Raw genomic sequence first — 23,625 nt, forward strand, 5'->3', positions numbered from 1 at the left:
TTTTTTTTTTTTTTTTTTTTTTTTGTTGGTTTGCTGGTTAATAAATTTATTTTTATGAACGATAATCCAACTCTATTTTTAAGATTTTAATTGAGATTAAGAATATGTGTGGACTGTAACTAATATTAGTGGAATGTTGTGATGCTTTTATTTATAAGAGATTTTAAATTTTCTCGGACTCAACCAACTCGAAATTTTAAGTTATGTAATAAATTTCTCTAACTGAATGTATATGTTTTTTTTGTTATTTTTTAACCCCGAGTAACCCAAAAATAAAGTACTAACTCAACTCTATTTTTACATGTATTATGAATAAATAAGATTTTTTTAAATAATTAAAAAATGTTATAATAACGCAATCCAATCTAACCCGAAAATAAATGATTAGGCTGTGAATTCTATTTGGATTGTTAGGATTGGATTAAAAAGGGAAATTATTAATAGAATTAGCATAAAAAGTAAATCGAAAAAACGGTGGGATGGAGACACAAATTTAAGGAACGTAGTGTGCGGTTGAGGTTTGTTAGGTCAATATTTAGAATTTAATTACACTCAACGGATGGGAACGAAAATGAAAAGAAAAGAAAAAGGATATTTGGAGATGAGATCTCACGTGGACAGTCATGTTACTCATGTCGGGAGTGACGTGGCAATGGACATGGCCTATGGGTTCATGAATTGGTCGGGGAAGTTTCTTTCATTCTTTTGCACTCTCCAAACCTTAACACCCTCCTATTTCTTTCTTTCATTTTATTTTATGTATTCTCTCGTTCCATGCTCGGATGTACGTAGGTCGAGTTTCATTAAGCTAAAAAGTTTGTTTCGACCAATTTGAATCTTTCGTTGGTTGAGCTGGTGACCCGAATAATTCTAATAGTTCACAACCTAACTCTCTATTTTTTTTGTTGGGTTGAGTTAGATTGTAGAGTTAGTTCTTTTTTTAAAAATTATACTTGTACACTATATTCAAACATCAAATATTTGTCGGTCATAACTTATCACTCGGATTATTTATAAAAGGTTGAAAACAAATTAGGATTGAGTTATAACTTTATTTTGTGATTGGTCTGATTGACCAGTTTAGTGGGATTATTGGGTTATATAAATACCGGGCTTGTTTTGTTTAGTTTAGTTCATAAAAATGTTTTATGCTTTTACACGATGACACGGAAAAAAAAGTATTTTTAATAGGAATAGTTTGAAATTGATCACTTTTTTGAATATCATAATCTCTTCTATAATTGGATCAAAAGTCTTCCATACATTCAAATGTTGTAGTACTAGTTTGACGTTTCATAAATCTTTCAAAATGACCGTTGCAACCGAAATGCATAAGAATTTATGAGCGATGATCCATTATTTCAACGGTGATTTGGTCCACTAAGATGATTATGGTTCAAATATAAAAGGGAAAATGGAAAGACATGACTGATTGCTTATGTAGTAAAGCCGTATAAAACTCTATAATCTTAAATGGCTTTTTGGCCAATGACAAGTAGCTTGGTAATCATGGCTTTTGTCTTCTCTTCTAATCACCCGTAAACGATATCCGTTTACAAAATAGACATCCCTATAATTTACCGAGTGAATCCGTCAACTTTAAAGTAGATTTGTTGTGCAAAGAGTATGTTACGACTCGTGGTCGCTTGCCTAGTGGAGACAGCTCCTCCGTACTGACCCACAGTGAGACAGAGATGACTAAGTTACATATGGAATATGACTACGAGAACAACATATCCTATAAGGAGATAACATGTGAAGCCAACGACCCACTAAGACTCGTGCATCTACAACTACATCCCCGAACCGCTGTAACTCAGACAAAAGAAAGACGAAACTTGCATAGATTGATATACAAGGTTGTATGTACATGTTGAAGAAACTAAACAGAAAAAGCTTCCCTCAACCTCTGATGGGCTTTCAGCTCACCAGGGTGGTTGTTTCCTCCCACAACGCAGCTCAAAATCACTCAAAACTTTACACTTTTTAAGCGCTCATATCACAAAACCTCCCTTTCATTCTATTTTGAACAGCTTTCACAGCAGCAACTCTAGCACCATTGGCAGCTCTGTTTGCTGCTACCACTGCCTTGTTCACCTCCTCCTCCACCGGCCCGATCTCGATCGCCTTCTCCGCCGTCTTCCTTGCAGCCTAATGTGGCGTCAAGGTTAGTAGACTAAATCAGTATAAGAATTGGTGACGGAACAAACTCACTCTTACCTGAACTGCCCCAAGGACTAAGTCAGTAAGAGGAGGAAGAGGGCGCTTGAGACAGCCACCATCCCATTCCCCGCATCGATTCTCGACGTTTCGGAATGTATACATACCAAAGCCTTGCTTCCGACCTTCGTGCCACGACCCTTCGTAACAATGCCCATTGCCAAAGTGATACACACCAAATCCATGGATTTTGTCCCCAAAATACTCCCCTGCATATCTATCTCCATTCCTGCATACAAACGCATACATATCTCATAAACATTGAATTGAACAGCCACCACAGATCATATGATACACAAGACAGCACAAAGATTCACCTAAAATGGTAACAGCCAAGGCCATGCTTGGCGCCATACTTGAACTCCCCCACATAGCAGCTACCATCAGAGCAGGTTTGAATCCCAACCCCATGGCTCTGTCCCTTGTACCATTCCCCTGCATAAGAATCGCCTGTGTAGAACCTATAAACCCCAAATCCATGCCGCAAGCCCTGCCGGTACTGCCCCCTGTATCGGCTCCCTCTCGCCCAGCTCTCAATTCCATACCCATCGTATCGGCCGTCGATCCAATCGCCTTCATATCTTCCATTGGCGAAGTAATTATAAACCCCACTTCCATTGCACTTCCCTTTATGAAACTCGCCCTCGTAGAAATCCCCATTGCTGTAAAACTCGACCCCTTCTCTGATAATTTGCCGCTTCTTCTTGGCTTCCAAATTGGAATTCGGAGTACCAATAAACCACTTCACCGGCTTCGCATTGGTACTCGAAAACCCAAACCGTCGACCATTTTCGTCCCGAAACTGTTTCAAAATCGAAACCGTCCGATGGATTAAAGCCTTGTTTTTGTTGGCGAAGAACAGTAAAATCGCAACGAAAACCAACGCCAGTAGAAGATTCTCCGACGTCGCTATCTCTTTCTGTTCCTTCCGCGCATAGACGAAGAAACAGAACCAAGAAATGGAGAAGAGACTGAAACAAGCAAAAGACGCCGTCGAATTCCTCCCCAACGATCGGCTCCGGCGAAGCATCTTGTTTTTCCGATTCCGGTCTTCATTTTCAGATTCGATTTCATCCTCCTCGGTAACTGAAGACAGGCTCTGAATCGATCGGACGGTGGGGGATGAGCGAAGGAGAGAAGATTGCGTTCTCGTAAGATTCGCCGGATTTTTCTGGCCGTCCATCGGAAAAACAAAAAACCCAAAAACAATAGGAATCTCCCGAAAATTTCACTTCCCAGTGTTAAGCGGATCTTTCCACCTTTTCCCGTTCGGTAAGCTCTGTATCTCGAAATTCTTCTAATAAGAAAGGCATATTCAGAGGCCGCCGTCAATAAACTCTCCGGCGAAGGCGCACGATACGCAGAGAATTAGAAGAATGGCGCAAGTTAGCAAAAAAACTCGGAGAAGGTTTATCGTAATTCAGGAGAGAGAAAAAGAACGTGTTTCTAGAGAGAGAAGGATTGGGGGCGGGTTTAGATGGATTTTATTGTAGGAATGAGAGGGAGGGAGTGAGATTTAATTAGAACCGTCTGATGGGAATCTAACGGAGCGGAATTTTAAAAGAATATTGACCGTTGGATGGAGAGCTATGTTGCCGGGAAGATATGGTCGTCGGATCAAGATTCGGTCTTCTTTTTCACTTTACTGTGACAGGTGTGGCACGTGCTACCACAGTCTTAACAAAATAAAAACTCAGTTCAAAAGAGGAAATTATCCCATGCAGCAAGTACCACGTTTGACCGTCCGCCCAAATTCTTCACAATTTTTTACGTCCCCCAATCACCGTTCGTATCTAATCTGACTTGTGGGACCACATTTTGAATGGCTCTGATTGGCGGGTCGTGGGACCCCGAGACAGGGAAAATTAAGGTTTTTTTTTTTTTTTTTCAAATTTCATGAACAAGTCTAAGTGGCTGTGTCCGTGTTTGTAGGTCGTGGTAGAAATATTTTCTATTTAGTTTTGCTCTTTTTAGGAACATAATTATGATTTTTTTTTTTTTGATTAATGGGTTGGATAGAATTATGAATTTTTTTTATTGTTCCAATCACACTCAATAAACTAAATTTCAGGTTATAGATTTTTCAACTCAATTTGTGTGAACCTCTGTTTAAATTTTTAATTTTATAAGCTTCCACATAAATTTAAACCAATTATAAATTATTTAAAAACACAATTATGTTATAAATTCATTAACGAATTAGATGGTGGTGTTCTTCTTGTTTGCAATTTTTTTAAAAATTAAAAATACTCTTATACAATCCAACCGGCGGGAAACAAGAACCGCCGCCGTGAACGGAAGCGTGTCTACTCGGAATCGGAGGAAGAAGATGAAGAAGATGAAGAAGAAGAAGCCCAAATGGAAACCGAAAGCAAACGCTTGGATTTCCATCCCAAAACAAGTTTATTGCTGCCCAATTCCTCAACTCTGTACCCATCATTGAACAAATCCACCAACAGCCTCGCTTGGCAGTGATTCGCAAAGCTAATCGCCGCCGCCTTCAATCCCATCTTCTCCAATCTCTCTCCCCACAAACAATTCTCCTCCGCAGCCGTCGCCGCCCTCTGCGGCTGTCCGATTCGCCTCAGAGTAGCCGAGATTCTCGGGCCGAGGAATACTTTTTCCACCAATCCTCTTGCTCTGTTTTTCATCGGAATTCCTGCTTCCAGTGAGTCATAAATCGCCGAGTAACGCTCTAATGAATCGAGGAATTGGACCTTGTAATCGCCGTCGATGGTGGGTCCATGTTCGATTTCCTCTTCGACTAAAGTAACCAGTCTTGGATTTAAGGTCTTGGCGCCGGCGAGAAAAGAGGCGATTGATTCCGGCGAACTGTTACTGAAATGAGGGAGATGAAGCACGCAATTCACCACCAGCGCTTCACCTCTCACTAATTTCAATCCAGACGGACGAAAACTCTCGTCGGAGTCCAATTTACATTGATGAAATGAAAAGGGTTGACCAATTGAAGCTGCAAACGCCACCAATCGCCGCCCGGTTTCCTGAACCGTCCCAATCCATCTCCGGCTGCTGGGTCCTCTGGAAATAACGGTGATTCTCAGATGTGGGGCCGGCGGGCTATCCTTCCTCGACACAAAAGCCTGCATCAACGACGCCCATTGAATCCCTTCCATTATATTGTAATCCACTATGTGGACTCTTCTGTCATCCGCCACCGCTTCCAAAATCGCCTGATTTGCAGTGAAATGCCCGAATTTCACATAAGGGGACATATCCTGAAGCAATTGAAACGCCGCCAGAACGTCCGTCGGACTATGATCATCACGGTGGAGATGGTGGGGTTTATTCGGAACGCCGCCGGACACGGCCGCGCAATCGAGCAAATCCTGGAAGGCTTGGGCATAATACGCAGTGAGGCGTTCGAGGTTAGTCCCGTGGGATGTTGAAACCAATTCATTGAGTCGAATCAATATCACCTGAGCCAATTCACGGCTCTTGTTGTCGCCGAACATGGCGTCGGCGACCGCCATGAGGAGGTGATAAAGCCTTAAGCTTTTAAACTCCTCCTCCTCCTCCTCCCGATCCTCCGCTGGATTGGACGGAGAGTTGCAGTTAGTACCGCCGTCGACCTCAACTACCTGCGGCGAATATGGCAGAGCGTCGATGGACATGATCGAGTCAAAGAGGTCGTGAAAGTCGTCATCGGAGTTGTTGGTGGAGGTGCTGTAATTGGAGACGGCGACGCCGTTAAAAGCGTTGTCGACGGCCATTGCCATGGGTTAGTTTACAGTTTGGATCATACACAGTGTGGATTTCGGACCTCCACCCTAACACTAATTAGGGGAAGGAAAACGTCAATGATTAGGGAGAATTAAGCAAAATAATGATGATTAATTAATTATTTAAGACATTAATTAACATTGTTTAGGCGGCGTTGTTCTTGTTTGTTTTTGTTTATGTCCTTACCTGTGATTAAAGACATTGATAGGGAAATGCATGATTAAATTGGGGTCCCATAAAAATGTAAAATAATAATAATAAAAACTTACTAATTTCGACCATTTTATTTAAATAATATCCACCACGTAATTAAGTTAATTCTTTTTTGAAAAAAATAAATAAATTTGTCCTACAATTTTATTTTTAAGGTTATTATAAAAATTAAAAATATTTAACTTTCATTTTAATTTATATTTTAGTTAGTAATATAATATATATATTATATTTAATTAAAATTTATTATATTGATCTATTTAAATAGATTATACCTCTAATAAAAGTTAATTAATATTTATTTAAATTTATTTGGTATTGAACGAATCGAATAATTCCACGTATTAGCGACTTTTGGTCGGTCTTTATTTGCTAGTTAGCCCATACTGCAATCGCATTGGTGGTCCTGTAAAATGCAAAGCCCAAACTAGAAGGCTCATTAAGAAATGGGCCCAGAACGTACGATATGAGTCAAAGTGGGCCACGTCATCCCAATCCAGATTAGGCCCATTTGTTATATGGGCTTACTCAATTATTAGGTCCTTCGCGCAATTTGTTTTCTTCGTAATTACAGAAAAAGAAGAAAAATAATAATAAAATGAGATAAAACAAATTAAATTTGTCACATCATTTTAAACAAATAAAAATAAAATAATAATTTATACCTAAAATGTGTGTTTATTAATTATCGAGGAGATATTTATTTAAAAAAAGACTAAAATAATTCTAAAAAAAATGAATTATTTGGGTTTTGAATTAAAAAATATTTATGATGATTGTGAAGTGAACTTTGATACAAAAATGAGAGAGAATAAGGAATAGGGTAGATTCAATGTAATAGGGGACACAACAAATAAGCAAGAGTGGGATCCATTAGATTTTTTCTAAAAATCAAATTAAAAAAAAAAAAAAAAAATCCTACAAATTCTCGTGTCAATCCAATTCTCGTGCCCGAATTTCTATATAAATAAATAGAGAATTTCGTGAAAATGAAAATTGATATATAGTTCAAACCCTATTTTTCGTTCCATAGATATCTGTTTAAAATGTTTGTTTCTTCAACCTTCTTTATAATTATTTTTAAAGAAATTAAATTGATACCATAAAATAAAAAAATTAAAATTTTATTAGACCGTTTTAAAAGTTTTGAAAATTAAATAAATATTTTGTCGATGTGAGTTAAAGAGAAAGTGGGCTCAGTAGGAAGAGGATTGTAACATGAGAAAAGCATAGAGGTCGACCTCTTTCAAATATACAATGTGGGTTCAGACAATGCAATATATTTGGACTATTTGGACTCTCGTGTTGATCCAAATGAATATCTTTTCTATGAAAGTAAATCTTTGTCTACTAGACATGTAACAACTGAAACTCATTACTAGCTGATATTGTCTGCTTTATTTCGTTACGTTTTGTCGTCAGTCTCATGATTTTAAAACAAATCTACTAAGGAGAGATTTTCATATTATTATAAAGAATGTTTCGTTATCCTTTAAAATCGATATAGGATCTCACAAAATAGGAGAATAGTAAATTGCAATAACGATTTTTTTTTTTTTTTATATTTAATTTCTTGGGGTTCAATAGAAGCTCCATAAACGAATATCACTTTCTTCATAACAATCATCAACATTGGGTGGATCTAGAGTTCCATTCATCATTTGCTCAATGTACATCGGGGTGACTATGTCATCAAACTTAAACCACAATGGCTCCGTCATCATAATCGAGTTGTTATTCGACGTTGATGGGACGGAGGAGGAGGAGGAAGAAGAAGAAGACAGTGGCGATAACGGGACATTGATCGATCCAACCTTGTTCTCAACATATCCGTCGAAGAAGGCGGCATTGGCATTGGCAGCGGCTTCCGCGGCGACTCTTTTGATGGAGTTTGGAGACATGAGGGTGGCGGCGGAGCCTTTGAGGCACAAGAGGGCGGCGTTGTAGGCTCTGGCGGCGGCCTCCGCCGTGGGATATGAACCTAACCATATTCTAGCCTTTTGATTTGGGGCTCTAATTTCAGAAACCCATGAGCCCCAGCTTCTCATTCTCACTCCCTTGTATTTATTTTTACTTGCTGAGGCTGTTGGCTGATGACGATCCTTACCTAATTCCTTCTTCACCATGTTGGTCGGATAAACAAAATGGCTTCTTTGTGTGCTCTCTACAACCAAATTTTATTTATAGAGACCTACATTTTTGGGTTTATATAATTATTACAAACTTAATAAATAAATAAATAAATAAATATATATATATATATTTTTGGCAAAGAAAAAAGTAAATTAAACCCTAATGGATAATTGATTTTATAAGCCTTCTGTCAATACTCCCCTACTTCAATGACAGCAGATAGCTATGGTAGGGATGCTGGTTTCACGCTGGTGACCAGATCTAAATGGACCAACACGACAGATCCAACTTCTAGCATGTTTTCTAAGAAAATGTTACAGAGGTCATCTAATAAAAAATTGTTCCAAATAAAGCACGGTTAATTTGATTGAGCCACCAAAAAGAAAAATACATTTTGTCAGTATAATAGTAACGTTCAATTCTTTTAAGTCTTTTCTAGTAGTTCTATTCTCATGATCGCTCTTATTCGGATGTAATTTCGATTCATTCATGTATTTCTCATTTACTTAGGTGTCGCAGATGCCGTGAGGAGCATTAAGTTTTAGAAAAAATATGAGAAGATAGAGGGAAAGTAGCACGGTTGGGGTTTATGAAATTGCAAGGAAATTTGATTCATGAAAGTAGATTGAATCAATCCCATCATGAATTTGGGCTCCAAGTTAAAACAATGTGACTTGTCTCTAGATGTTGGTAGAAACATATAAAACCTTGTCTCTTTGTTTGTTATTTATTTTTTATTTTTTACCCTAAAATTCATCTATAATTAACTTTTTCATGGTGTGATGATGATATTTTGGCAGTGATATGAACATAAGTGTAATACCCAAGTCTAAGATTGAGATCATAACTTAGAATTTTGATATGAATTCTTGACATAAAATGTTACAAATGATATCAAAGTGAGATTCGAATAATATGAATTGTGACACATGAGTATAGAAGAGATCCATGAATAAACTGAGATCATATCTACCATTTGAGATAGTTGAATAATGTGAATCGTCAACGGTGAGGTTTGCTAGAGTACAAAGCCCATGAGGCTGGTTTGAAGCTCTGAGTTGTAGCTAGTGCTGATTACTGTACTCGATTTGGGCCTAGCACAACATATGTGGCTGCCATTTTCATCTTCTTCTCACAATTAAAATATTTTTTAAACGAAATTAGGGAAGAAGCTCCTCCTCCTCCACGAGACGGAGGAACGAGGAAGAAGATGATAGAAAGAAACGTCGATCGAGTGTTTCCTCCTCCTCCTCCACCTCCACCTCCACTAGCCTGATGCCTTTAGCCAATATTCCTCATTTTATTTTCTCTCTCCTGTTCTTTGTGTTCATCTTGATCGACTGTATGCGTTGTTGAGCGATCCTAACAACTGGTATCAGAGCTAATAACTGGTATGAGAGCAAGGCAAAATTCACCATGATTTGTGAAGATGGAAATTTCAAAGATTGGAATTGAAAAGTTTGATGGATCTGATTTTAGTTTCTAGAAGATGCAGATTGAAGATTATCTGTACCAAAAAGATCTTCAGGAACCCCTGTTGGGGTGAAGCCAGATACTATGACCACAAAGCAGTGGAAGCTCAAGGATCGTCAGGCCTTAGAGTTGATCCGATTGACACTATCTAGAAACGTGGTGTTCAATATTATCAAGGAGAAGACAGTGTCAAATTTGTTGAAGGCGCTGTCAAATAGGTATGAGAAATCGTCGGCTATGAACAAAGTTTATTTGATGCAGAGGCTGTTTAATCTACAAATGTGTAAAGGTGTTGGTCATATAAATGAATTCAATATGATTGTAAAACATTGATTTTGGTATCGATCCTAATAGGGAAAATGTCTAAAGAAGATGGATCAAGCAAAAGATTTGATGTTCAAATTTTTACTCCCGAACCCTAAAAATAGCTCTCGAAAGACATCTAATAAGTTTTTCTACTCAGTTCTATTGATTTTCTATCTTTTCCATTCCACTCTATATTTATCTATATTTATTTCATTTTTTAATTGTAATTCTTTTTTACATGAAAATTTCATTTCACTTGATTATTTAGACGGATCAACTAGATTGACAGCCTCTACTCGTGTCCTAGCTCGTCTGAGAGCTAAATTTGCCTCGATTGTTTGTCTCTTACCCTGAGCTTTCCTCAAGTTAGCTTCCGCTATTTCAAGAGTTTGCTGAGCTTCTTGTGGATCAATATCACTAGCCTTCTCCGCATCATTTACTAAAATAGTGACCTCATTATTGCCTATTCTAGCAAAACCACCCATCAGAGCCATCGTTAAACATCCGTCATTATCCGTAAGGCGTATTCTCAAAATACCTATATCTACACCTGTGGCAATAGGTGCGTGATTTGGTAATACACCAATTTGTCCACTATTCGTAACTAAAATCATTTCTTTCACTTCTGAAGCCCAAATAATTCGATTCGGAGTCAGGACACTAAGATTTAAGAAACTAAAATCGAAACTATGTTGGAAGGAAAGCAAAGTGGTTCACAGCTGAAAAGATGTCACTTTTTTTTTTTTTTTTTGTTTTTGTTTTTGTTGGTGCATTTTATGATCATGGTCAATTCAGATAATGGATGGCTTGTGGAATTGAAAAATCCAAGCTTTATTGTGACGCACAATTCTTGGATGTGACACATTAATATCCAAAAATTCCACAATTTTTTTGAATCTTCCAAATTAAATGGAGAATTCAATTCCTATTTCACTTCGTGACGTATGTTTATTATTCCTACCATCGTAGGTCTTACGTTTTTACTTGTCGGGAATGAGAATTATTTCTTTTTATTTTTAATTTCACTGTTCATGTTTATCGGAAATTAAGATGTAAATTTCGTTTTCCTCTCCAACCTAACGTGGGATCTCATGTTTGGTTTTTATAAATTTTTAAAAGTTCTTAATCGATATACATTTACACAACAATCTGTAAGTCGCTTTAACCTTCGTTTTGTTGTACTATAGAAATTATGAAAAATTTTAAGTTCTCTTTTTATCTCGAGAAAAGAAAAAGGACGATCAATGTTGATGTTTGTGTGAAAGAGTCCCCCACCTAAAAGCATGCTTGCTTCCAACATTTGTAAACAAAGTTTCTTGTGGTTCACATAATCTCACTTCCAATTATTGCACCACCTTATTGATCAATTGGATAAGCTTACATGTTTCAATATATATTGAGATTTGAGACTCGAAATTTTATAACGGATTTTGTTTTAGTGTGTTCGTGGGTTAGATTCTGACAGTTTTGGATTCAATTCGATAGTTCGGGTGTATAACTTTTTAACCCACAAAAAAATTAATGTATTTGATTGGCATCGTTGTTTGAATTTAAGACAAAGTACCACTCTAGTAAATTCATCATTAATATAAACTTCTCAGTATATTTTATATACTTTTACTTGACTCGGGTCAATCTGGAAGTTTTGTCCCATGAATTCAAAACCGAACCGAGTCAGTTCGAGTTCAGAAAAATGAACCAAATCAACTCGAAAAACTAATCCAATCCAACCCAACCCAACTCTTATAATTCAAGTTGTCGGATTGTTGGGTTGAATGTACACGGTTAGTTGTTTCACCAATCATGAAAATTTGAAAAAAAAGAGGGATATATTCATATTCATAATTTGGTTCTCATTCCCCTAACTTTATGTCTATCAATCAAATAGCGCTTTCCCTTCTCTATTTATAATTATACGATCTTTTTCTTCCTCCTCCAGTACCCCACCATTTCTTTCTTTCTTTCTTTTTTTTTTTTCGAAATATGGCGTCTCGAGTTGGTCGAAAGTACTGCTTATACTAAAAAACACTTTTCGAAAAGCAAACTTAAACCATGAGTTTTTTCTTCAAAATTTGCCATATTGTCATAACCAATACCGACGGTGATAAATTTTAAAATTAAACTATAGGTAAATATTAACTCATTAATAAACTCCCGTTGAGCTACTCTGAACATACTTCAGTGAGTAAAGACATCGATTATGTAACAACCTAAATCTACAAATAGCAGACATGTCCTCTTTGGAGTTTCCGTTAGAGATCTTTCCCCTCAAAGTTTTAAAATGATGTCTATTACAAATAGGTTTCTATAGTCTTGCACCAACCGATATAGGATCTCATAGACTATCATCCTACAGTTTAATGGTTTGATTATCCACGACATAATTCTTACAATATTTTACTTACAAAGTTGAAATCTAACTAAATACTGACTCATTAATTAAAGACTCGTTAAGCTACTCCAAATATATTTTAGTGAATATAAACATTGATTATCATCTAGTTTAGTTATTAGGGATTAAAAATATTAAACGACCCAACAAAGGTTGATTTTAATTTTTTTTATCTAACTAATTCACTAATATATATATATATATATTTTAAATGTTGAATACACCGGAGAACGTACTAAACACAATTACCGAGTCATTTTATAACACTTTAAAGATCATTGACCTATTAGGTACAAACACGAAAGTTCACGGACTAAATCAATAATTTTAACCCTAAAAAATAATCATCATGCAAAATTACCGAGTCATTTGATAACAATTTAAAAAATAATCATGTATGTTTCCTCTCGATTTTCTTCCTATCGTTTCCAAATTTCTTATATATTTGAATTCTTAGTCAAATATTAAAAATATTTTTTTTAATACTAAAACAAATAAAATGGTAAATAAAAATATTTTATATTTAAAAAAATACAACTGAGTCAACATTATTCTTTTTTTATTAATTTATTATAACTTATAATCAATTTGCATTACAACATGCATGAACCTAAGAGTTAAAATAAATAAAAACTCAAAGTTAAAATTTAAAAATTAAAAAAAAAAAAAGTGACTAAATTTTAAAATTCTCTCGTAGCCATTAAAGACAAAGGGGACCAAAAGAGAAGTCTTGAAGTCTTTTTTATTTTATTTTATTTTAATAATAATAATTAAATTAAATTAGTAGAGGGTATTATTAAAATGAATTGGGTAAATTTGATAAGATAATTCCACCAAATTTAAGCACAAAAAGGAAGGAAAATGTGATGAATTCTCCCACCTCTCTCTTCCAATTCTCTATAAAGTCTCTCTCTCTCCCATTCAAATCAGCACATAAAAATCCTTTCTTTCTCTGTGTTTTTGGTGTCTCCATGGAAGGTGTTGGAAGAAGTGAGCTGCGAAGAGGCCCATGGACCATTGAAGAAGACACTCTCCTCATTCACTATATTGCTTCTCATGGTGAAGGGCATTGGAACAATTTAGCCAAACATGCAGGTCCTTTTTGCAAAAACAAAAGTTTACCCTACTTCTATTTCCTCCACCCCCTCTTATTCAAACTTTCTTTCATCTTCTTCCTCCTCTTCCTCCTCCTCTTCTAGGCCTCGAGAGAACCGGAAAAAGTTGCAGGTTGAGATGGCTGAATTACTTAAAACCTGACATCAAACGTGGGAATCTCACTCCTCAAGAACAGCTCCTCATCTTCCAACTCCATTCCAAATGGGGCAACCGGTAGGAAACCGTTTCGATTCAAAAAGTTCATTTTATTTTCTACTTGTTTTGATGGAAGAATCAAAGAACTTGAAAGTTGTTTGTTTGTGTGTGTATTTGTTGTTGACTCGTAGATGGTCAAAGATTGCACAACAATTACCGGGAAGAACAGATAATGAGATAAAAAATTACTGGAGGACGCGGGTACAAAAACAAGCAAAACAGCTCAACATCCAATCAAACAGTAAAAAATTCTTGGAGACAGTTCGTCATTTGTGGATTCCGAGGTTGCTTCAAGAAATGGACCAAAGATCATCATCAACTTCGTTTAACTACAATTCTCCATCTTCGGAGAGCTTCTCACAAGCTCTCCAGCAAAACCCATCTGGTTCATCCGCCATTGAAGCCAACCAGAGCTCAATTCAGAGCTCTGGAGCTTATTATCAATGGCCAGAGTCCTCTGAAAGTGTTTCAGAAGAGTTTGGGAATAATTCTGATCTGCAGCCACTGGATAATGGTGAGCTTCAGGTGGACCAGCAACAACACCCATTCTCTTTGTTGGGTGCTGCTTGTGGAGTTGCAGAGTTTGATGGCCAAATGGATGCATCTGATTGGGTGTTGGAGGATGATGTGGCAGAGACCTTGTGGAATTTGGAAAATTGTTTGTAGAGATTAATTGTGGCTTTTCTTATAGGTGAATTATCTTTTTTATTCAATACAAAAGTATCATAGTAATTTTATTATCATAAGTTATAATTTTGGATCTTAAATTTGATGACTTATATTAACTAATCTTGAAAACACATTTTGATTTAATTTACTACTAAAATACGTATAGGTAACTTTTCGAATTTCTTTTAAACTTTTTTAAATTATTAATTATTTAAAACATATAGAAAAATTGATTTTCTTATAAGAAGAGAAGAATATTATTTTAAAAAGTTATTCCAAACAAACTAAAAAAATATTATGTCACCAGAAAAATAGTTTTCCACGTTCTATATTGTTCGGGTAAATTTGAAAATACAAATCTTTATAAAATAAAAAATGTAAAGAGAGTATAAAAGGACGTAAGAGGATGAGTGTATCAAAAGACTATGCAGGAAGATGAGGACAATAAAATGCATCTTTTCCAAGTCTTCTTTGGTAAGTTTGTATCTTCAACAACTTAATGAAATGAAAGACTTTGGAAAAGTTGAAAGAAGTCTTCTTCAATCAATTTTTGTAAACTAAGAAACTACTTTGTTTAAAAAATATTCTCACTCTATTATTTGATGGGCTCCCAAAAGAAAAGCAATCTCATCTCTTTCTTCAACGAGAATCTCTAGGCAAAGAGTAGGAGGAAGGAAGAGATAATAATAGAAATGATATGAAGCACGACCAAGAAATCCTAAAAAAAGTTGGAGACATTTATTATATGTTGTGCAAAGTTAAACTTCAAGATAAAAATGCATTGAATGCACTTTAATTTACATTTAATGAACTCGTAGTTGAATTTATAGAACTAGTATAAGAAGGTCATTAGTACATTCTTTTATTGCATTATTTTATTTATAATTTTGATATTTGTTTATCATTTAGCTATTTCATCGTTAAATAGTCATTTTAATAGGGAGGTTATGAGTGCATTTAACTCACAACTCACCTAAGTTAAGGTTATCAAAGGCTATATAAAGTCTTATTTTCTTTCCGTGGACATCACATTTTGGAATAAAAAAGAACAGAGTTTCTAATGAAGTTTTGTTGAGAGCTAAACTTTTACTTTGCAAATTGTTGTGTTTAGAACTTGCATACTAGAATCATTTAGGTGATATTGATCAAACCTCTTGTAAAGTAATTCAAATCACGAGTTTAGAAACAAGTTTTTTTTACTCTTGATCTTGATCATCAAGGTAATCCGTTCCAAAAACTTTCCCTAAAGTTCATTTCATATCATAATACAGTAATCTAAATTAACTAACTAGGCAATATATTAACTAGGATCTAGTTTCCAATAATGCGGAATAAAAAATTGGAATCTAAAACTTTAAGCAATTGAGGGATAATAAAAGATAAAGATAAGAGATGTACCCGGTTGGGTTACGTCCAGTTCTCTACTACTGATGCAGATTTCACTAAAAATAGTGCGAGAGAAGAAGAATACCAAGAGTTTACAACCCTCAAGGATGATTCCACTTTTATTCCAAGAAAAAGGCCCACAAATTATTCTTACATCAGCTCTTTCAAGGGAAGAAACTGCACACTGTAGACATAGACAATATATTACGCAATAATTTCACATCGAAGTTCTAGTTCTAAATACTATGGAATAAACCATTGACACTTCACTTCAAAGTGCAAATAAATCAACCTAAGAACGATTTTAAAAATAAGGAGAAGGGATTCCATGAGAGAAGAATACAAGAGTTAACAACGATCAGAGATGATTCCTCACTTTTCTCAAAATGCTCACAAACCACTTCTTGCAACAGCTGTCAAGAGAAATTGTTCACTGTAAACACAGAAAAATATCACATCTCACAAGAGAATTGTTCCTTATTATTTAGCCTATTTTCTCTTTCAACTTGGTAAGTCCCTATTACTGTTATAGCAGATTGAATTGGGATCCACATTGCTATTCAATGAGCACATAAGCCTTAAACAGCTAAGGAATGTCTTCTATAATGCCAAAAAGTCATGACAGCGTAGCATCTTCAACTAATGTGAAGTCATAACACTGGAAGAAACATTGAATTCCTAATTTGAAACGAAGGATAAATCAAAATTATATAAGTTTCCTTTTATTTCGTCTTTATCATGAAGAGTAAAAAATATTGTACAGTAATACTACGTCCAATCTCCTAGATATAGCTCTAACATCGCTGACTACAAACTCTCCAATATAACTAAAGACAAAGGGAAACTACGTAGAAAATAAGTTTACTCTGTGGTTCGTTGCTACGCTGATCAAGGACCAGATGCGAGAATCTTGAATGCTCCTTCGGGTTTCAATCACTGTCTTCATTATCATCTGTAAGAAGAAAAAACCACATCAAGCCCAGGATAATATGACCAAACCAGAAGCAGAATCAATCAACCACCAAAACAGATTTAGAAACTTTCAAAGCTACTTTAAGAAAACGTGATATACAAAAATCAGCAAGTCTATTTTAAAAGTTGATGGCTTGTTACCCTCATTGAATTCTTCTTCACCTTGGCTTTCATCAACATCACCATTATCCTCTTCATCGTCCTCCTCTTCACCGTCGTCGTCGTCGTCGTCATCCTCCTCTTCCTCCTCATCATCAGTATCATCAACATCATCACCTTCAGTTTTAACTGGTATTTTTGGTTTTGGAGGTGGTGCTGCATAACTGGATGTGGATCTTCTACGAGAACTTGAGACAATGTTACTTAAGTCAATGCCTTCAAGCTCTTTGGCCCTTTCCTTCTTCTTTTTGACATCCTTAATTTCTGATCACCATAAAATACACGATGTTGATTGTGAACAACAATAAATAATGATCAACTGCTGCTCTTATCTTCTAGTATGTTTACTAATATACCAGATACGATAGAGCTGACAACCCAAAAAAGCCCTCCAAAGTACATAGTTACATATAAATTTAACTTATTGTCTATGTCTTTTTTCTCATATGAAACTAATTTCATTCAACAAGCAAAATTACACAGAGGAACCCAAGTCGAAGAGGTTAGATTAAAATCAAGTTCCCCCCACCCGCCCACCATCAGAGATTTCCTTTGGTTTACCTTTTTCAGTGGGATTAACAGACAATCCTTCTCTGGATAGTATCCCCTCCAACTCTTTTATAAGTTGTGATTCACGTTTGCTTTCAGGTGCCTGCTTTACTTTCTTATAAATTGATGGAGGAACACTGTAAGAGAGATTATTGATCTTTATTCTTTGCAGGTCAACTCAGAAGTTAAGCACACAAACGGTAAGGACTAGAAACAAAACCTCATCCCACATGATTTGATAACCGATTTCAAGTGCTCCACACGCTTGCCATAGACAGGAGTTGAAACTTCTTTCTGTGAGGTTTGAAAAAATCACCCAAAGTCAATTTATTAACCATCAGATAAGGGAGGTGAAAAATAAATCTAACCTTCACAGGTTTTTCATTGGATGATTCAGAATGGCCATCTTCAGAGACATTTTCACCACCATCTTCATCACTATCCTCCTCCAATGTGTGCAGGACATGCTTTCTTTGCTTCTTGGCAGAAACAATCTCCTTAGTAGATCTTTTCCGCTTTTTCATTTCATTAGAGTTTGATATTATTCCTTTAGTTACATTTTTCTTTACAGGCTTTACTTCATCGCTTTCCTCCTCACTGCTGCTCCCCCCTTCTGTAGAATGAGAGCTTTCTTTGCTTACCTTTTTGGGAGTTTTCAAACGAGAACCCTTCTTTTCATTAGAAACTTGCTCAGCAGCTTCACAAGAATTCAATATCTGATTTTAATATTCATAAGAGAAAATTATCAGTATGCTTGACATTATAACCTAGAAAAATGGAAACTCAGCAGGATTGACTAACCTCCTCTACTTGTTGGCTTATAAACTTCTTACAACCATCGAGAGCATATTTAGTAAGTTTAAGGTCATCCTCAAGAAGGCGGCGAACTCCAGCCATAGTAACTTTCCTGCATAAGCACATTGTTTTTATTATTTATTTATTTTCAATTCAGGGGACAGGAGGACGAGGAGATCATCTATGCAAATAACATGAAAACAAATTAGACAGTAATAATCCAAGGTCCTATGTTCCAGATCAGAATAAGAACAAAGGATTGAGAAACATTTCCTCCCTTTCCTACGCTAGTTGTGCAGCTAGATACAAGAATCATTTTGTTGGTGGGTAGTCCCACCAGAAATCAAGAATGATTCATGAGGTTATGGGGAAGGAAACTCCCAATTGAGAAGAAGATCTGTCCCTGCTCCCACCCTCTTTCCTCTCTCTATCCCACCCCCTTTCTGTACAAATGCTTCGTGGCAATAAATGACTTATAAGACTCAAGAAGTTAAGTGCATACAAGATGAATATTTGAAATCAATTAGTCGTTAAAAGATGGTGAGTGTTCAAATCATGGCCACAGTTCAATTCTTGTGCAAATGTTGTAAAAGCTCACTGCCAGGACTAATAGTCATTTTTTTCTCCCAATTATTTTATAAGCTGTAAAGCAAGATTTCTAAGAAAGAAATGAATATGAAAATTAGTATATCATACTTTTTTTCAAAATTATGACTTTACGAGAAGTACTTGATTAGCAACTCTAGTACCCATTCTTGAAACAATTACTCAGTTGGAGCTAAATCCGGTTTCAATTCCACAATGTTAGTTGTGAGCGAGAGGTAAAACAATGAATTATGAATTTTAAAAAGAAAATTTTTATGGTTTCATTATGATGTTCTTCCAGATCAATTTTGGACTTCAACAAAGCAACAGGGATCAAAATACAGGAAAAGGGACATGGATTTATATAACATAAACTATGGAAAATCCATATCATTAAGATATCAATAATTAAAATAATAATAAGAAGAACTTACTCCGAATTAGCTTTAAGATAAGGAGTTCTTTTTCTAATAGCTTTCTTAATTGTACTCTCAGTAGGAATATCTTTGTCATCTTTGTCTTTGATTCCTTTGACTTTGTCAGATTCAGCATTTTTTGTTTTATGTCCTGCGAGAAGGCCCATAACTGGAGAGTCTTCCATTTTCTCCTCATCTTCCAAGCAAGGTTCCTTTGCACCTTTCTTGGACTGATGCCCTTCAAGTGACTCAGCAGCTTCTCCTCTACTCACACTTTTCCCCCCAGTCTCCTCAGAAGACTTTGAGGCATTGTCTTCCTCCACACCTTCTAAGCACTAAGATACAGAAACAAATAATATAAAAAAACTCAATTCAAGGATAATAACATTGTATTGAAGAAATTAAAAACTCTGAATCCCAAAAGACACCACAGAAAGTACTTGGAACATACTATTTTCAATTATGAACATATTTCTTCAATAAGAAGTGAAATTCATTGAAAGTATATATTACAAAGAGAGACCTGAGTTCATGTGTCAGTCGATAGGACTATAATTGCAGAACAAGATAGAGCAGAGAGAGTACGTCAAGCAAAGGCCAAAAAAATGAGTAATGTCCCAAACCACACCCAATGTCCCTCCTCACTCCAAAATTCTAGAAATTCGCCATTCCACATATTTCCAAGTATGGCTTTTGTAGCCACTACCCGAAAGATAAGTGTAAACTTGAGCTGGATGCCACACATCAACTGTTCTACATTCAGATTCACATACATGAAAACAATAAGAAATCCCAAGCAAGTTCAGTAAACTTACTCAATTACAACTTATTTAGAAGATTCACATGTTGACTATTTAACGCTAGTGACAAGACTTGGATAAGATGTCATGTTCAAATGTTTAAAGTTTTAATCAAGGAGAGTACTCACAAAGAGTTTGAATGATCAAGAAGCAGATGAATGAACTAACTTGATGAAGGTGATCCAATATTCATGCCTAAAAGATAAAGGTTCCTTCTATGGTTTATGGGATTAGTCTGGATTAACAAGTCAATGCCGTGATGTGTATATATAGTTTTTCTATTGGGGAGGGAGGGATTGTCCTAATGCTCTATCAAGCATCAATAAACCTACAAGAGCATATTTCTTAGGTCCATATTCTCATTATAGATCTTTGGCAACTCGAGTTGAGCTTCTTGTGAAACAGTTTGATAATAAAAGAAAAAATAAAGCCACTTTTTCCATAAGACCCTTCTACTCTTTCAATTGTCATCATTCGTTACAATAATAGAACTTAGTAAATGTCACCATAAATATCAAAGATAAAACTTACTGAACATTATAACATTGAGCATAAGGCATAACAGAAATAGGATGCCACCTTCAAGAAAAGCAAGATGTCACAAACAGAGAAAGAAGAAAACATTACCTTCACCAAACACTGCTTGATATATCTTTTATGCACATCTAAAGCGTACGTCTCCATACACAAGTCATTTTCTAACAATCTTCTAACCCCCTCAAAAGTTAAAGAGCTGTGACGAAAAACAAACAGATAAATAGAAAATTGGATAAGGCATCAAGGTTTTAACTATTCTTATAAATAAGGATTATAAATTAATAAAGTAATAAATCAAATTTCTTGTACTGAAAAAACTTATAATGAGTAAAAACTTCCACTTATGCTGCCGCCAGTAAGGTTATACTGATTCCAACACGTTATCCAAACTTTTTAACCAGCCTCTAAATAGTGGTTGTTAGACGAACACGACTCTCCACAATGGTATGATATTGTCCACTTTGAGCATAAGCTCTCATGGCTTTGCTTTGGGCTTCCCCAAAAGGCCTCATACCAATGGAAATAGTATTCCTTGATTATAAACGCAGGATCATTCCCTAAATTAGCCGATGTGGGACTTTCATCATCCAATACCTCCCCTCGAACAAAGTATGCCTCCCTTTAATCGAGGCTCGACTCCTATGGAGTCTTTGTCATTTTTGACTGCCTTCGAGGAGGCTTGACTCCTTTTCTTTTGAAGTCCTTTGTTCGATATTTGAGGATTTACCAATCTATTGGCACGACTAAGTTTAAGGGCATGGCTCTAATACCATGTTAGACGAATACGACTCTTCACAATGGTATGATATTGTCCACTTTGAGCATAAACTCTCGTGGCTTTGCTTTGGGCTTCCCCAAAAGGCCTCATACCAATAGAGATAGTATTCCTTGATTATAAACATATGATCATTCCCTAAATTAGCCGATATGGGACTTTCATCATCCAACAGTGGTGTTTAATAATGTCGTGAGATTTTACTACAAAGACAGGTATCTTTAGCCCATAATAATGTCCCGCCATTGTGCTTGGTACCAACGCCTCTTATAAGTTGAAAGGAACGTACGGAAGTTTTCAAATGCAGAATGCAGAGTAACATCCTTGTGTCTTATCTTAGAAATAAAGACACGCCATCTTCTGAAGTTATATTAAAAAAGTTCATTCAAATCCGCTCACAATGTTGATGATTCTACACAACTGCACTCAAGACAATTGCACTATACCAGATGTTCAAATTCCTGCTGGTTATAGATCTATGACATAAAAATATTTGTCAAGGTCACAAAATAAGCAAATGCGCAAAGAAACAAAAAGTACCAATTCTTGTTTGGGAGACATCTCAAATCTGCTTTATGCTAGTGAGAAAAAAAAAAAAATAGTGAAATTATATATAGTAACTGATTTTAAAAACCATTGTTCCCTTGTTTTCTTAGATGGCCTGATTTTGCGTAATTGATGGCTTTAATAAACAGTTGAACTTATTCTTCTTTCGATCTATGGGGTCGTGAAAAGTGACGTGAGAGACAATAACTCTATTGTTCTTGTCAAGTATAGCTGATTGGTAATTCAAATACCTCCCCTGCATTCACGATGAAATATTCTAGAAAAAAACTTGATTTTTGCAAGCGCACATCCATGGTTACTAAAATTAGTTATGAAAACAAATTCAGCAACTGGTATGAAATTGGTTTCCAAACCAACTCCCAGTGATGAGAAATTATTTGGGAAGGCAACACTATGGCTACTAGTTAAGCACCGTCGGATGTATGAGAGATAACAGAAAAAGTATCTTGAATTCGGTACCAATGATTATTAGAGGGCCTGAAAACTTTTTGATCTACATCTAATGGAAAGTAAAAGACAATCACCTTGTGGCACTTTCATCCAATAATTTTTCCCTAGTGGCCGTGAAAGACAAAGAAAATGTAATGGAACAATATAATTGCGTCAATTCAAAACTTAACAATTACAAACAAATGAAAAGGTCTTATTGCTACACACGTGCATCTACATGAAGGAAAGTGACGTTAACGTTATTCTTGTCTTATGTTTAGACACGAACCTACAATTTGATATCGAACAATGAAAGCCGCTTTTACAACCGCCCAAACATTAAACCATACCGAGAGGAATGGAATAGATACAAAATTCTCCTCTCTTTTATAGATTACAATGCCCAAAAGAAACCCTAGAACCACCGAGAACATAGAGACATGAAACTCAGCTGACGGTATAGGGTCTAAAACTTACAGAGCTCCCAAAACATACGTACACATAATTAAACTAAACGAGGAACATAATACCGAGATAGAAATAAATATGAAGAAAAATTCATCTAGAGGTGGTCTAATAAGCATTTTCGCAGGTGCAGGATAAACACTACAGCATCAATAATAGCAATTGAAACAAAAACACCAAAAATCACAGAGAAAAAAGAGAAACTCCTCGCAGAAAACACAAACTACAAAACATGCTTCACAAGTCCCCACAGATGAGTACGCTCACGGAAAATGAGAAAAAGTGAAATAGAAAGGAAGCTCACTCGGCTTGTTCCTTGAAGTGAGAGACGCGAGAGAGCATCGCGTTCTGAATCTTCGTCTCTATACCAACATCTACATCCATGGCCTCCTCGTTCGGAGCATCGGTGTCCTGTAATTCCTCCGCCATTTTGCTCTTCTGCGACTCGCACCGATTCTCTGTGCGAAGGAAGAAATTATGGGCTCTGAAAGTGTGTTAGGACTTTCCAAGAATGACTCTGCTTGACAGAAAAAAGAGGGGGAGATTTTGTTACTGTGTGGGTGCTCGTACAGACTGAAGATCTCATGAAATATCGATCTCGATCTCCGCCGTCCGTTTGAAATGAAAAAAGAACCCAGAAGCCACGTCATTTTCCGGTCTGGTAGACAAATTGAACCGATTGGACCGGGTCGGTCATTTTAGGGATGATGAGAATTTGATGGGCTATTTACG

At 36.1% G+C, this 23,625-nt stretch overlaps 5 protein-coding genes across 6 annotated transcripts; 1 reads left to right on the top strand and 4 right to left on the bottom strand.

Annotated features, from left to right (window-relative positions):
- Positions 1 to 1,717: 1,717 nt before the first annotated feature.
- Positions 1,718 to 3,680, bottom strand: LOC111489686. The gene is made up of 3 exons (XM_023138010.1): positions 2,538 to 3,680; positions 2,221 to 2,449; positions 1,718 to 2,151 (listed from the first exon to the last, which is right to left on the bottom strand). The coding sequence occupies exons 1-3, from the start codon at positions 3,401 to 3,403 to the stop codon at positions 1,987 to 1,989; spliced, it is 1,260 nt and encodes a 419-aa protein (XP_022993778.1). The 5' UTR covers positions 3,404 to 3,680; the 3' UTR covers positions 1,718 to 1,986.
- Positions 3,681 to 4,455: 775 nt separating this feature from the next.
- LOC111489805 (nodulation-signaling pathway 2 protein) lies at positions 4,456 to 6,190 on the bottom strand. The gene has a single exon (XM_023138184.1). The coding sequence runs from the start codon at positions 5,955 to 5,957 to the stop codon at positions 4,527 to 4,529; it is 1,431 nt and encodes a 476-aa protein (XP_022993952.1). The 5' UTR covers positions 5,958 to 6,190; the 3' UTR covers positions 4,456 to 4,526.
- Positions 6,191 to 7,754: 1,564 nt separating this feature from the next.
- Positions 7,755 to 8,325, bottom strand: LOC111489386 (ethylene-responsive transcription factor ERF014-like). Its single transcript, XM_023137579.1, has one exon. The coding sequence runs from the start codon at positions 8,298 to 8,300 to the stop codon at positions 7,755 to 7,757; it is 546 nt and encodes a 181-aa protein (XP_022993347.1). The 5' UTR covers positions 8,301 to 8,325.
- Positions 8,326 to 13,388: 5,063 nt separating this feature from the next.
- LOC111489723 (transcription factor MYB62-like) lies at positions 13,389 to 14,529 on the top strand. The gene is made up of 3 exons (XM_023138059.1): positions 13,389 to 13,573; positions 13,678 to 13,807; positions 13,921 to 14,529. Exons 1-3 carry the CDS (start codon positions 13,450 to 13,452, stop codon positions 14,453 to 14,455), a joined length of 789 nt encoding a protein of 262 aa, XP_022993827.1. The 5' UTR covers positions 13,389 to 13,449; the 3' UTR covers positions 14,456 to 14,529.
- Positions 14,530 to 16,478: 1,949 nt separating this feature from the next.
- Positions 16,479 to 23,428, bottom strand: LOC111489718 (glutamic acid-rich protein-like). Of its 2 annotated transcripts, none has more exons than XM_023138055.1 (9): positions 23,198 to 23,428; positions 20,748 to 20,853; positions 19,339 to 19,655; positions 18,326 to 18,431; positions 17,893 to 18,240; positions 17,745 to 17,818; positions 17,537 to 17,661; positions 16,979 to 17,239; positions 16,479 to 16,796 (listed from the first exon to the last, which is right to left on the bottom strand). In XM_023138055.1, exons 1-9 carry the CDS (start codon positions 23,320 to 23,322, stop codon positions 16,774 to 16,776), a joined length of 1,485 nt encoding a protein of 494 aa, XP_022993823.1. In that variant the 5' UTR covers positions 23,323 to 23,428; the 3' UTR covers positions 16,479 to 16,773. The 2 variants fall into 2 exon arrangements, with proteins under 2 accessions (XP_022993823.1, XP_022993822.1); XM_023138054.1 differs by having other exon boundaries at positions 16,958 to 17,239; positions 23,198 to 23,426.
- Between the last annotated feature and the right edge of the window lie 197 nt (positions 23,429 to 23,625).

The sequence above is a fragment of the Cucurbita maxima genome, unplaced genomic scaffold (genome assembly GCF_002738345.1).
Source record: "Cucurbita maxima cultivar Rimu unplaced genomic scaffold, Cmax_1.0 Cma_Scf00014, whole genome shotgun sequence".
Lineage (NCBI taxonomy): Eukaryota > Viridiplantae > Streptophyta > Magnoliopsida > Cucurbitales > Cucurbitaceae > Cucurbita > Cucurbita maxima.